The following is a 15,492-nucleotide window of genomic DNA, read 5'->3' on the forward strand; positions in this document are numbered from 1 at the left end:
CTTTAGTCGTGCTTTAAAGAAGTACACTTATTTTGATGTGTTGTTGACTAACATACTAAAGCACATTATAATTTTAACTGTAGATTGTTATTCAATATTACATGTAAAGTTAATATATTTTAAATGTACAAAATTTTAAAATACATGACATACAAGTTTCAACTGGAATGACATTAAAGTATATTTTAGTTTACCAAAAATGCTTGTCAGTACATTCGGCAGTACAGTTCAACCAAAATAAATATTAAATTACATATGAAGATGTACTTAAGTCCTACTTAAGTGGGTCAAAAAGCACTTAAGATTCTGAATTGAACATGAATTCAATCTATAATACCTTTTAATTTAATTGCAATTAAGTGTAATAACATGCAATTAAGTGTCTGAAAACATATTCAGTTTGCACATATTTTTTTTAATTACCTAAAAAGTAAAATACTATTTTTTTTAAAAGTATGCTAAACAGTCTTTTTCACAAGGGTGTTATTTTCTCATGCTGTCTACGATTACGCAAACACAATCGGTGTTCTTGATTTAGATTTAAGAGATAAAAAAATAAGTTGTAGAAGGCAAATACTCTTGAAATGAACCCAGTAACACAACTTGAACGTATCTAAAACATTTCAGCATGAGAACTCAGCACATGAAAACAGACATCAAACAGAGTCTGTTCTGATCGACAGACCATGTAAAACTATTTTACATTTCCGACAAATGGCGAAGACCTACTTCCTGTTGAAGTCGACCTGAATGGAATGATCTATGACCAGGTCTGCCGGACAAACTGGATTAATCTTCTCAGGGTCGCCCTGTAATTTTTTCACTGCATCACGCATGGCTGCAAAGTCGACCACTGCAGGAACACCCCTGTTTACAGAGAACCAACAATGAGACGTATGTAACCAGAAGATGAAAAGCTACAGGTTATGAAGATCCAGTCAAAACCTACGTGAAGTCTTGCAAGATGACGCGAGCCGGTCTGAAAGGCACCTCCACGGTCTGACTCTGCGTCACCTTCCAGTTGAGGACTTTCTCCACATCCTCTTTCTTCACCAGGAACCCGTCACAGTTCCTCACCGCAGACTCCAGCAGCACACGGATGGAGAAGGGAAGCTGGTCTTCAAAGAAAGGAATAGAGAAAGACACAGTCATGTCTCTACTCAAGTCATTTTCCATACAATAACCCTGCCAGCAGCACAGTCGCTGTAACTTTCACTCAACAATTCATAGATATAAAATACCATCTTACCATATCTGGGGTCTTTAAGCTTTTTAAGGTTGAAGAACTTGTGGTCGGGCTTCTGGGGGTCCAGAGGCTCAATAATGTATGCATAAGGGTTCGTCATAACTAATAACAATGCTTCCTCACTGCACACTCTTGAACCTTAAATTGAGAGGAAGAGAAAAAATCCTAAGTAACTTGCTGAATTCACTAATAAACTATTTTTTGGAGATGGTAAAATCAATGGTAATACCATGTTTTTTTGCACATGAGATCACAAATGTTTACAACTCAAGTTATGATGCGAGAAGATTATGGTATTATGCAAACATTCCCTTGTGAAAAAAAGAAGTGTTTTATTTGTATTGAATTTGCACTTGTAGTGTACTTTACATCTTAAATTTACACTAATGAAATACCAGTTAAATGTAGGCCTTTTTTAGGCCTCTTAACACACTTAAGTGCACTTTTAAAAGGTGCACTTTGTTATAGAGTCAAATTAAAAGTTTTACTTTAAAGTACATTTTAAATCATTATTTTAATAATCTTTTGTTGTGCTTTAAAAAAAGTACACTTATTTTGATGTGACTGATACTAACAGACTTAAGTACTTGATTATAATTTTAACTGTAGTGTGTTATTCGATATTAAATTTAAAGTTAAAGTTAACTTGCAACTTCACCATTACAAAAGTCGAATTACAAAGATATTTAAATATATAGTTTGGTAATAAACAATAGTTTGGTCCCACTTTAAAATAGTTGCCTTTAACTACTATGTACTTAAGTTAAAAAAAAAATTTAATTGTTAGGTACAATGTACTTATTGTGTTCATGTTGATTGCAAAACACTGGTGGGATACGGGCGAGGTTAGGGATAGATTAGGTTTAAGCGTGGGTTAATGTGTAGCGGTAGGATAATTACAGATGTAACTACAGAAATTAATTACAAGAAGGTATTTTTAAACATAAGTACAATGTAAAAATGTACACAGTAGTTGCACTTAATTCAAATGTAAGTAGTAAGACATTTAATATAAAGGGGGTCCAATAGTTTTAACTACATTGTGTTATTCAATTACATTTACAAGATAATATATTTTAAATGTACTAAATAGCAACTCCATCATTATAAATGTGTAATTACAAATATATTTAAATACATGATATACAAGTTTCAACAGAAAATACATTAAACTATATTTAGTTGACCATAAATGCTTGTCAGTACATTCAGCAGTACAATTTAACCATATAAGACAATAAAATTATGAAATTACATAAACGGGTGTACTTAAGTCCTACTTAAGTGGGTCAAAAAAGCACTCTAAAATTCAGCTAATTGCATTTAATATAAATGTAATCTAAAATACATTTTCATTTGATTGAGATTAACATGTAAATAAGTGTCTGAAAACATTACATTCAGTTCACACTTAAGTAAATTCTTTTTTCCATAATAAGTACTCTTTATAAAAGTACCTTTAACAAGTTCAACCAGTATTTGCAGTAATTTGCAATAATTATAACTATACCTTTGATCCTGTTCTGAACGGCAAGACAATTTCCCCCCAAAAATCCAGAATATCTCCAAAAATATCAAAATCTCTTATCCTGGCACTCCGCTTCTGCAAATGAGAGTTCGGACTCTTTCTCCACCTCTATTCAACACCAAAGGCACGGGAACTTCCCAGAATTAAGAGGCTGGTACGTGACAGCCGGGACGACACCATCTGAAGCCGCTGCCAGCACCAGAGATCAAGGAAGCACAACTTTATCACTGGTTTATACAGAAGCTGCATGTTGACAAATCTCCAGTTTACATCACAGCCTTGTTATCCGCTGGATCTTACAGAGATCAGGTTCATGCAATGAGATAAACATGCTCCTCTCCAAAACTGTGACAGATAATGAACTTCAGAAGAAACTCATAAATGACCCTGGACCACAAAACCAGTCACAAGGGTCAATTTTTTTAAATTGAGATGTATAGATCATCTGGAAGCTGAATAAATGAGCTTTCCATTGATGTATGGTTTGTTAGGATCGAGACAATATTTGGCTGAGATACAACTATTTGAAAATCTGGAATCTGAGGGTGCAAAAAAATCTAAATATTGAGAAAATCGCCTTTAAAGTTGTCCAGATGAAGTTCTTAGCAATGCATATTACTAATCAAAAACTAAGTTTTGATATATTTAGAGTAGGAAATTTACTAAATATCTTCATGGAACATGATCTTTACTTAATATCCTAATGATTTTTGGCATGAAAGAAAAATCGATAGTTCTGACCCATACAATGTATTTTTGGCTATTGCTACAAATATCCCCCAGCGACTTCACACTGGGTTTGTGCTCCAGGGTCACATATGAGTCTGGAGATTTGGAGAGGTTTTGGACTGGTTGTGATGCATCAGGTGAGCGGTCAGACCACAAGAGTCAGAAATAAAGCCAACTCTCTTTCTTCACACCAGTTTCCTAATGTTTCAATCAATCTATTCATATCCAAGTCATGTCTGCTCATAGGTCATGATTGCACTAGCGGCTCCGTGATGTCTATAATCGCCTATAATAACTGTGTCTAAATAAAATGACTTTATACATGTATATTTAACCCCTTAAGGAAAAGTATAAATGTTTGGTGTGCTCTATATACAGCATGTGCATTGATTAATGTTTATATATGTGAATAAAAGCGATCACGTCTCTTTAGAAGACTTGGATTAAATAGCTTTTTTAACCATCAAAGTTTTGGGTGAATGGAAGTACAGAAATCTCACAGGTTTTATTAAAAATATCTTCATCTGTGTTTAAAAGTTATGGGATTGGAAAGACATTTTCATTATTGGGTGAACTATGCAATATCATAAATAATGTGATAATGCATAACTGATATTTCAGACAAAATGTAGACAAGTAAAAACTATTTAGCTCTGATTTTAGCCGATGTTTTACTTAATAAAAGTTCAAATTTGGGGGAAAACGAGATTACAGATCTACTCAAAAGAGGCAAAAGAAGTAACAACTCTAGCGGAGTAACAGATAACAGATGAGCGGACTGATGCGAACGATAAAATGTGCCAGTGCTATACTAATTATGACCAGTGTTGTTATTGTTAACTACGACTAAAAATAATTTTCACTAATTGAAATTAGGGTTGCAAAACGGTGGAAAATTTCCAGTAAATTTTGGAAAATTTCCAGGATTTTTTTTTTTGTTGTTGTTGGAATATTCCAGGGATTTTTGGAAAGTTTCCGGAAATTTACCAGAAATGTTCCTCCCCTTTGCAACCCTAATTGAAATAAAGCTCAAATTAAATAAAGTATGATTATTAGAGTTAAACTGCCTTGGAGAATTCAGTTTAAGGTGAAGTACTAAAATGACTAAAATTGAAATAGAAATAAATCTAAAGATAAATACAAATATATAAGAAGAAAGAACTAATAAAATGACAAAAGCACATAGAATTACTACAAAAAAATATTATATTTTGTTATATTATATAAGCCAGTTCTAAATATTAATCAAATTTATAAATCATGTTATTTTATGTCATAAATACTAAAATTACACTGATTATGAGCAACACTTGTTCAATAATAAAGTGGCTGATATGCTGATATTTAATACAATTTAATGCTCCTGAATGAGGCACAGTCCAAATATAATAACATTATTTTATTCAAATAATAAGAAAACATGGCTAGCAATACCAAGGACATGAGTTCAATTCCCAGGGAATGCATGAGCTGATCAAATGAAGACACTGAATGCAATGTAAATGACTTTGTATTGTGACTTTCAATTCAAGCAGCTGAGTCTTTAGCCATTTAAAAAAAAAAACGTCCGAAAGACATCTTTTTCGCCAGCTAATACTAGCACTTAACTATTCTATTTGCGTCTATTGTCCTCTTTTGTAAGTCGCTTTGGATAAAAGCATCTGCCAAATGATTAAATGTAAATGTATAAAATGCAGCGGTTAATAGACAAGCTGATTAGTTAACCCAGCTAACATATATCCATCTGTGCTTAAATACTTCAGATGTTCATTCTTTATTTTTTTTAGTAATGCAATATCATTTTCATTCAATGACTGATTGTTCATTTTTAACCATTTCTGATTTTGCAATAAATCAACATTACTACAGCAGAAGGCAGCAACGACTTCATTTAAACCTTAGAAGAAAAATGAGGGCATAAGAGCCCCTGGTGCTCCACCCCAGCAGGTCTTCTCGTGCTATCATGTTAACACGTTTAGCTCAGTTCTCCTGGGATACGAGCAGGCAATGAGGCCACGCTGTGCAGCAAGCAAAGTGTCTTTTTCCTGCTCGAACAGCAGCAGAATTGTGCAACACATCACACAGAAGACAAGAACCGACCGAGCCGGCTGAACAACTATAATCCCTGCAGGGACGGCAGATTTACAGCAAATGATTGAGGGATTAGACGCCAGTATTATGACTTAAACCAAGGTTTTTCAATCTTTTAGATGCCCCTAAACATGACCATTCTTGTGCGAGGGACCTAAAATGTAAAAGGGATCTTTATAGATTCTTGCATGTGAAAACATAATATTATAAATATTCGGAAAATATTTTGTTAGTTTTATTCCTCCCCCCCCAACTCATTTTAGTGCTGTACTGATATATTAATTTATTTATTGTATATTCATTACGAATCAATCAAAATGCATTTATTTGGTTTTTATGAATGTAAATAAATAAAATAAATATATACATTTTAGATTCAAACAAACACAAAAACAGATTCATTCATTATTATTATATATTTATTTATTCAGTACTCATTTATTTACTTATTCGGTTTTTTGTTTGAATCTAAATAAATAAAATAAATATACAAAAATTAACACCAAAATAGATTTTATTTACTTGCTTGTTTATTCAGTACACATTTATGTTAAGCAATTTTATTTATGTTTATTTGTTTGTTTGAATCGAAATCTCTCTCTCGCTCAATCTAATTCAAACACAAAAATATTTATGCATTCATTTAAATTTTTTTTTTGTTTTGTTATTCGTGTGATTGTTTGAATCTAAATAAATAAATAAAATCAATTGAAATAAATGCATATAAATAAGTCAATAAATTAGTGCAAAAATAAACAAGTAAATTAAATAAATATATATTTTTCTAAACATTTTTCACGGACCCCACTTTGGCCAAGGTCACATCATAAGAAATGTAATTCCTCTGCAGTTTATAACACCTTACAAACAAAACATATCTGACTGCAGAATCACCAGGAACCAGCTTTAAGTTACTCCAGTGCATCACCATCTGATATCTCAAAGCATGAGACTCAGAGCCAAGCATAACAAACAGAATGAAGATTAATCTGAGGCAATATCTGTGCATTTCCACCCAGTCTCGTGACCCAATGCCATTTTCTACAGTCAGGCAGTGAGAGTTCAGTATGGTTGTGTGTGATAGACTCTGGACTATGAAATAAGGCTCTGTGCTTCTCAGTCTTCCAGGAACTAGAGAATGATTTACTGAAGCCAGTGCACGATGTCACATAAAAGTAATGTGCAATTGCACTAACTTTACACCAGCAACTACACTATTAGCGCGTGCACTTTCAGTTCATTCATTGTCAGTCAGCTGATAGCTGGTTAGCTCACGTGCACTCAACCAAACAAGAGTCGAAACTGCTGATATTTCCACTCCATCTCGCACTAACACGCACACATTTAAGCTGCCATAACGCTCGTGCTAATAACTTCAGCTGCATGCTTTTAATATGCAACAGCACGGAGCTTCCCGATATTAGCCTGATAGACAACTGTACAAAAACGATGAACTTAAACGCTAATATGAGCGGAGATGTAGATGTAAGCATGCAGCATGCAGTAATGTTCATGAAGCGCTGTGTAACAGCTTGTTTAGTGCTTACCTCGTAGTGTGTACTGTAGTGTTTTAGTAGATTTGAGCGCTGCTGTCACTAGATGTTCGTTCGGCCTCTTTAACGTTGATGTTTTACCGTAATTCCTCTAAATGAGCAGCATATACACTTGCACACTTACACACACACACACACACACACACACACACACACACACACACACACACACACACACACACACACACACACACACACACACACACACTTAAAGTAACTTTTCAGACCTGTTGAATTACAAAATATATGTGGCAAGCTGTTTACTCCTTTAAAACTAGCTTGTGTCTATTTTTGCATTACTAGTAGCCCTACCTATTTTATTTATTAGTAAGTAACCCAATGACACCTGACTTTTTGACTAGTGTCTAGCGATAGTAATTCATAAATATTTCTTATCTCATTACCTATGTATTGACTAATAATGATTTTTTTATTTTAATAGTTTTTTTTCTAGTTAAGCCAAAATTACGAGAATAGTCTTCATAAAATACTTAAGTCTCGTATTACTGTGATGTAATTTTGTCTTTATTCTGCAAATATTTTTATTTATTCTTACAATGTTATGACTTTTTATCATTTCTTCTTTGAGCTCAATATTCTTGTATTGCTACGATTTTGATTTTGACAAAATATGACGACTTTAATCCCAGTGCTACTTTATTCTCAAAAACATTACTAATTTCGCATTACTAAGACTTATTCTTTGCTACTTTGTTCTCAAATAATTGTGACTTTATTCTCAAAATATTACGAGTTTTATTTACAATGCATTAAATTCTGTCCTCAAAACATTGACTTTAATCTTGTGTTGCAAAGACTATTGATGCGACTTACGACTTCTTGTAACTTTGACTTTATTCTTGAAATATTATTACTTTAATCTGTTGCTAAGATTTTATTCTTGTCATTTTAACTTTATTCTGACTATTACGACTTTATTCTCGTAATTTTCAATATTTTTACGCATATCTAAAACTCCGACGTACAATAGTAGTACACTGTAAAATTTACGGTAAAAAAACGGCAGCTGTGGTTGCCGGAATTTTACCGTAAAAAATACAGTAGCAACGTTTTAGGTTTTACGGTTTTAACTTAACTTTACAGTTAAATACCGTAATTTCATTAACTGATATAATGTTAATATACCAACCTATTGAAGTACTGAAATCTGTTTTGTACCTGCTACTTTATTCTCAAAAACATTACTAATTTCGCATTACTAAGACTTATTCTTTGCTACTTTGTTCTCAAATAATTGTGACTTTATTCTCAAAATATTACGAGTTTTATTTACAATGCATTAAATTCTGTCCTCAAAACATTGACTTTAATCTTGTGTTGCAAAGACTATTGATGCGACTTACGACTTCTTGTAACTTTGACTTTATTCTTGAAATATTATTACTTTAATCTGTTGCTAAGATTTTATTCTTGTCATTTTAACTTTATTCCGACTATTATGACTTTATTCTCGTAATTTTCAATATTTTTACGCATATCTAAAACTCCGACGTACAATAGTAGTACACTGTAAAATTTACGGTAAAAAAAACGGCAGCTGTGGTTGCCGGAATTTTACCGTAAAAAATACAGTAGCAACGTTTTAGGTTTTACGGTTTTAACTTAACTTTACAGTTAAATACCGTAATTTCATTAACTGATATAATGTTAATATACCAACCTATTGAAGTACTGAAATCTGTTTTGTACCTTCGTAATACTGATAACAACCAAATGCAGGAGGTGATGAGAAAGTCACATGATGAACCAAAGCCCATCACAAGCAGCTTTTAAATAATTACATATATAGAAGGTGCACAGCGTCATTCACACAAACACTAAACACCATCACGGTAACACACATGAAACTGAAATAATGCAATAAACATTTATTTAACAACATTAGGTGTAAAACACAATCCTGATATACAAAACTGATAAGAAAAAAATAAGAAGAAACAGTTATTTCAACAAAAAAAAACATCAAATTTGAAATGCGCAGGGAATTCTGGGAATGTCAATTTACGGTTATTCACTGGCTATTAAACTGTCTTTTTCACATCCAAAAACGGTATACTACCGTAAAATGAATGTCCAATACATATAATGTCCAATATCGTTTTTCACCGTATATAGTAGGGGAATTTACCGTTAACCATTTAACAGGTTTTTACTGTAGCATTTTTACAGTCTTTTACCGTTAAATTCACGGTCATTTTTTACAGTGTAGCAAAGGAATATGTAGGCCTGCTAGTAGAATAAGTATAGGCCTAACTATCTAAACTAATAATAATAATTTATAGTGAAATTGAAAATAGATTGGGCTACTAATCAAAAAAAGAGGCATCAGTAAGTGTCAGAAAGTGTGCAAACTTTCTGAATTGGATGCATGGTAAACTGTAGGCTTCTGGGAAACATGTAAGTATTAGCTTCTGAAGGGTATAAATAAAAAAAAACTAATATTTAATGTAGCATTTGGACCAATCAGACACACAACTTTTTGTTATATTTAACAAATAATATCGAACTCCCCATCACCTAACCAAATGGCCAATTACGAGGGTCTATGGACCCTTCCCCCGAAATGCACCTAACACCTCAGAAAAGCAGAACAGGCCTCTGGTTCCATGGTAACCAATGCTGATATCACTGGTTTTATGGCCTAAAAGGAATGCAGGAGATAAACTCCCTCATTTTCCTCATAAGAAAGGCACAAATGCACAGGAGAAACTGACTTTTCTACTAATTAATTCATAGGAAAACCTTCTTTGAATGAACAACCATTTTCTTCAGGCCATTGTGTATATTATTGCTGTGTTGTATTTAATCTGTTGTATTATAGACTATTTTTATCCGTGCTTACGATAAACCACACATTCATATAAGTAACTATTTCATGTCTAGTATCTATGAATTCGCCTTCCTATGATCGAAACAAGTGTGTATATTATATGCTGATACCTATGCAACATATTGATGTTCTAAGAAGCGGTACTAATTTGTGCCTCAACACTCCAGCGAATTACATATGCAAAATACCATGCTTACAGACAAAGACTCATAAAAATCCTCAGTATTTCCAACCTCCCGCTTGGGATTTCAGCCTTCCTCATTGGACGAACCCATCTTGAGAGGCGTGAATCTCTGCAGGCTTTAAAAGGCCACACTCCATGTGACCCGCCCCTGTTCGGTGGTTCAGTGAGATGCTAAGATGAAGATGTGAGAAACGCTCCAGGATACCAAAGCTCGTGCCAGGCTCCGGCCTAGTCCTTTTCATTCATCAAGTGATTCTGACTCAAACTAGCTCTTTCTCATCAACCAACTTCAGCAAGATCTTGGGGCCTTAAGATTGCATCAGGAATCTTTTTCAGACATACGCAAGTATCAAACTTAGTCGATTTAATTGATGCATTAAGTATCAGTTACACCTTTTTACAAGGTTTGTTGAACTAAGAATCTGACGTTTTCCCTCAGGTTTTAGATCTGCTGAATATGCAAAAATGGTTCCATAAAAGGAGTGCTGTGGTTGTTGTGGATTATAAGAGGCTTGGCTCGAGGCCCGGGGGAAGCGTGTGATATGATTAGTGTTAGCGATGAAGGTCCTTCCTCCTCCGGCTGCCTTCTCTCATTCTCTGCATCCTGTAGGTCTTTCGGGCCACTTCACGCTCTTTCTCCTGCACCTCTGTGTCATCCAGCACCTCCAGACCGGGGATCTGACTGATCACATACTCCCTGTCATACAGTAGTTAATATGGCTTCTACATATTAGTCTACATATTCAATTTATAGATTATATTTGGGCTAAACTACAGGCTTTAATGTAACACATAGTCTGGTTTGCCAAATTCAGTTTGTAACTGATTGCTGAACTTATTGGCATAAATACTGAAGCACAGCTTACTCATTAAGATATTGGACACTAGACAACATGTCTACTAGATGGTAGTACACTCTTGTGAAAAAGAAGTGCACTAAACACTATTGAACATAGTGCACTTCAAATCTTGGAAGTATATATTTAAAAAAAAAACTACTTGCAGATAATATAACATTAATGAAATAAAAGGCCACTTAAGTGACTTAAAGAGAGACACTAGGTGCATCCCAAATCACGTACTTATGCACTATTCTGTGACGTTTCGAAAATTCGAAATTCGAAACCACTGAAAATTCCAAAAAGAAAAAGTGCGCTATCAGACTCTGATAATGAATGACAGAATAACCTTATATAATTCACACACTACATGACTGAGTACATAGTGCATAAGTGCATAGTGTATAGTGCATAATTTGGGACGCAGCTACTTTCATGTTTCTTAAAACACTTAAGTACACTTTTTAAAAGTACATTTTATGATAATGTCAAATGAAACATTTTACTGTAAAATACATTTCAAATCATTCTGTTTTAATAATCTTTTATTGTGCTTTAAAGAAGCACACTTATTTTGATGACTAACATACTAAAGCACATGTAAAGTACTTGATTGTAATTGTACCTGTAGTGTGTAATTCAATATTTAATGTTAATATTAACTCATTTTAAATATTTAATTAATTAAAGTTAAATTTTTTTTACTAAATTGCAACTTTATCATTACAAATGTGTAATTACATATTTAAATACATGACATAGAAGTTTCAATAGAAATGGTATCAAAATATATTTTAATTTACTATAATGCTTGTCAGTGCATTCAGCAGTACTTTAAGTATATTTCAAAGACAATAGAATTTACGAAATTACACATAAATATGTACATAAGTCCTACTTAAGACGCTGCTCTCTGTAAGATCAATTTAAACTATAATACATTTCTATTTAATTGCAATTAACATGCTATCCGAAAACATTGCATTCAGTTCACACTTAAGTTCTTTTAGAGTATATTATTTCCATAAGAAATACTAGTTTTAAAATTATGCTAACGTGTATATGTTAACATAGTAAAATATATGTACATATTTGCAATATAATACTACATTACTGTAGATTTCATACATCTCTACTAATGCTTACCTGTAATCCATATACTGCGTGAAACTGCCTCCATTAAAGTAACTGGGTGCCGCTTCATTGTTCATCATACTGAGAATTCTACAATGCAACCAAGCAGGTAAATCACAGGAAGTGTAAAAACATTATGAGTAGTTAATGCATGCGTGAATGGAATTCTGCTGCAGAAAGCTGATGAACTCACTTGATGTTTGGGAACTTGCAGCAGATCTCCTCCACAATAATGGGCAGGTTGCTGATTTTGTTCTTGTTGATCCACAGGGTGGTGAGGCTGGGCATGTAGGGGAATTTGACATGCGCGCTGTAGTTGTTGCAGTCCAGGATGAGTGTGCCGAGCTTCTCCAAACTGCCCAAAAGAGCCGGGTTCCGTTAGCAACTCAGTTAAGGGCAATCACATGAAAAGTTAACCCTATATACCTTACTGTATCATATTTGATAGCCTATGCAAATTCCGATATATCAGAGCAATAAACTAGATTGCAGTGTTACCGGCTTATTGCTTTTTTTATTTAAATGGTGGCAACTTGTCACATTAATATGGAATTCAAATTATGTCCAATATTTATTTATAGTGGCTTTGAATCGGATGTTTTTGCTTTATTCAAATATGTTTTTCTTTATAAAAAGTGTGGATGTGTGGGGCAGATACTTTAAACATTTATTAGGTTGCATGCTAACATGTTCAACATTCTCTTTTCTGTAAATATCCCTCTCCCTCTCATGTATCTTTACAGAGAAAAAAAAAATCTGAAATTAATTTTTTTCACATTATTTCTTCCAAAATGAAAGAAGACACAACATTTGTATTTGTTGTAGTTTCACGCATAAATTTAAATACGAATCTGGTGCATTAGTAAATTGACTTTCTGTCAGCAGGCTTTGAAGCTCCTGAAGTCTGGAAGGAGTGCTGTGGTTGTTGTGGATTATAAGAGGCTTGGCTCGAGGCCCGGGGGAAGCGTGTGATATGATTAGTGTTAGCGATGAAGGTCCTTCCTCCTCCGGCTGCCTTCTCTCATTCTCTGCATCCTGTAGGTCTTTCGGGCCACTTCACGATCTTTCTCATACACCCAGCACCTCCAGACCGGGGATCTGACTGATCACATACTCCCTGTCATACAGTAGTTAATATGGCTTCTACATATTAGTCTACATATTCAATTTATAGATTATATTTGGGCTAAACTACAGGCTTTAATGTAACACATAGTCTGGTTTGCCAAATTCAGTTTGTAACTGATTGCTGAACTTATTGGCATAAATACTGAAGCACAGCTTACTCATTAAGATATTGGACACTAGACAACATGTCCACTAGATGTTAGTACACTCTTGTGAAAAAGAAGTGCACTAAACGCTATTGAACATAGTGCACTTCAAATCTTGGAAGTATATATAAAAAAAAAAAAAAACTGTACTTGCAGATAATGTAACATTAATGAAATAAAAGGCCACTTAAGTGACTTAAAGAGAGACACTAGGTGTGTCCCAAATCACGTACTTATGCACTATTCTGTGACGTTTCGAAAATTCGAAATTCGAAACCACTGAAAATTCCAAAAAGAAAAAGTGCACTATCAGACTCTGATAATGAATGACAAACTTATGGCACACTTATTTTGATGACTAACATACTAAAGCACATGTAAAGTACTTGATTGTAATTTTACCTGTAGTGTGTAATTCGATATTTAACGTTAATATTAACTCATTTAAAATATTTAATTAATTAAAGTTAATACATTTTTACTAAATTGCAACTTTATCATTACAAATGTGTAATTACATATTTAAATACATGACATAGAAGTTTCAATAGAAATGGTATCAAAATATATTTTAATTTACTATAATGCTTGTCAGTGCATTCAGCAGTACTTTAAGTATGTTTCAAAGACAATAGAATTTACGAAATTACACATAAATATGTACATAAGTCCTACTTAAGACGCTGCTCTCTGTAAGATCAATTTAAACTATAATACATTTCTATTTAATTGCAATTAACATGCTATCCGAAAACATTGCATTCAGTTCACACTTAAGTTCTTTTAGAGTATATTATTTCCATAAGAAATACTAGTTTTAAAATTATGCTAACGTGTATATGTTAACATAGTAAAATATATGTACATATTTGCAATATAATACTACATTACTGTAGATTTCATACATCTCTACTAATGCTTACCTGTAATCCATATACTGCGTGAAACTGCCTCCATTAAAGTAACTGGGTGCCGCTTCATTGTTCATCATACTGAGAATTCTACAATGCAACCAAGCAGGTAAATCACAGGAAGTGTAAAAACATTATGAGTAGTTAATGCATGCGTGAATGGAATTCTGCTGCAGAAAGCTGATGAACTCACTTGATGTTTGGGAACTTGCAGCAGATCTCCTCCACAATAATGGGCAGGTTGCTGATTTTGTTCTTGTTGATCCACAGGGTGGTGAGGCTGGGCATGTAGGGGAATTTGACATGCGCGCTGTAGTTGTTGCAGTCCAGGATGAGTGTGCCGAGCTTCTCCAAACTGCCCAAAAGAGCCGGGTTCCGTTAGCAACTCAGTTAAGGGCAATCACATGAAAAGTTAACCCTATATACCTTACTGTATCATATTTGATAGCCTATGCAAATTCCGATGGCCTCTTTGTGATCAAAACTTTGCTGATAAACTACTACAAGCCTTCTAGTTTATACTTTCTTAGCAACTACAAGGCCTTTTAATATAATGTAAAAAAAAGTCCACCTTCAGCTCGTAGTTCATGTGAAATCTTTACTGATTTTTATAAAGTTAATATAGCTTTTAGTAATATTGATGAACACTTACTGGACTGAAGCAACTTAGGTGATTTACATTGATTATGATAATGCATCATTTTCTAGAAAAATCATGTTAAAATGTATCATGTAACCATCAGGCTTTTGAGGAATATTTATTTGTTCGTCTCTCGATCATCATTGTATTGCATTATATGTTAATAAAAAGCGCAGAGCTTTGAACATAAAACTAAGCATTTAAATATCATCTTATAAGACATACAGTATTTTTGGGAGATATAGAGTGACAACTGATATTTATATGCATTTTATGTCAGTATACTGTTATAAATATCTAATTGATTTACATTATAATCTGGATTTTGGCCATATAATTATCAGCATCTTCACCAAATTGCATATTTTTACTCAGTTTCTGGCTCTGAATTGAAGTGTGTTTCCTCCTCCAGTTTGAGCGCCATATTCTCACTATATCATACTATATGAGTCATAAAAGCCTGATATGCTCAACAAGGAACACATATGCAATATATATATATATATATATAT

At 33.6% G+C, this 15,492-nt stretch overlaps 2 protein-coding genes across 3 annotated transcripts in view; both read right to left on the bottom strand.

The window, feature by feature from the left end:
• LOC107559949 (cytoplasmic aconitate hydratase) overlaps positions 1–7,238 on the bottom strand; it is a 27,507-nt gene extending 20,269 nt beyond the window's left edge. Inside the window, exons 1-4 of one of the 2 annotated variants that reach the window (XM_016243978.1) lie at positions 7,142–7,238; positions 1,250–1,384; positions 950–1,118; positions 730–867 (exon numbers count right to left, since the gene is read on the bottom strand). In XM_016243978.1, the coding sequence (XP_016099464.1) occupies positions 730–867; positions 950–1,118; positions 1,250–1,346 (404 nt within the window). In that variant the 5' untranslated portion in view covers positions 1,347–1,384; positions 7,142–7,238. Of the gene's footprint in view, positions 1–729; positions 868–949; positions 1,119–1,249; positions 1,385–2,756; positions 3,032–7,141 lie in introns of those variants that run through there. The other variant, XM_016243979.1, reaches the window with a different exon arrangement.
• A 3,433-nt stretch (positions 7,239–10,671) lies between these two features.
• LOC107559952 (leucine-rich repeat-containing protein 72) overlaps positions 10,672–15,492 on the bottom strand; it is a 7,229-nt gene continuing 2,408 nt past the window's right edge. Inside the window, exons 4-6 of the mRNA XM_016243983.1 lie at positions 14,534–14,716; positions 14,353–14,430; positions 10,672–10,879 (exon numbers count right to left, since the gene is read on the bottom strand). Of these exons, the coding sequence (XP_016099469.1) occupies positions 10,735–10,879; positions 14,353–14,430; positions 14,534–14,716 (406 nt within the window). The 3' untranslated portion in view covers positions 10,672–10,734. The remainder of the gene's footprint in view (positions 10,880–14,352; positions 14,431–14,533; positions 14,717–15,492) is intronic.

Source organism: Sinocyclocheilus grahami, unplaced genomic scaffold, assembly GCF_001515645.1.
Source record: "Sinocyclocheilus grahami isolate Dianchi unplaced genomic scaffold, SAMN03320097.WGS_v1.1 scaffold706.1, whole genome shotgun sequence".
Classification (NCBI taxonomy): Eukaryota; Metazoa; Chordata; class Actinopteri; order Cypriniformes; family Cyprinidae; genus Sinocyclocheilus; species Sinocyclocheilus grahami.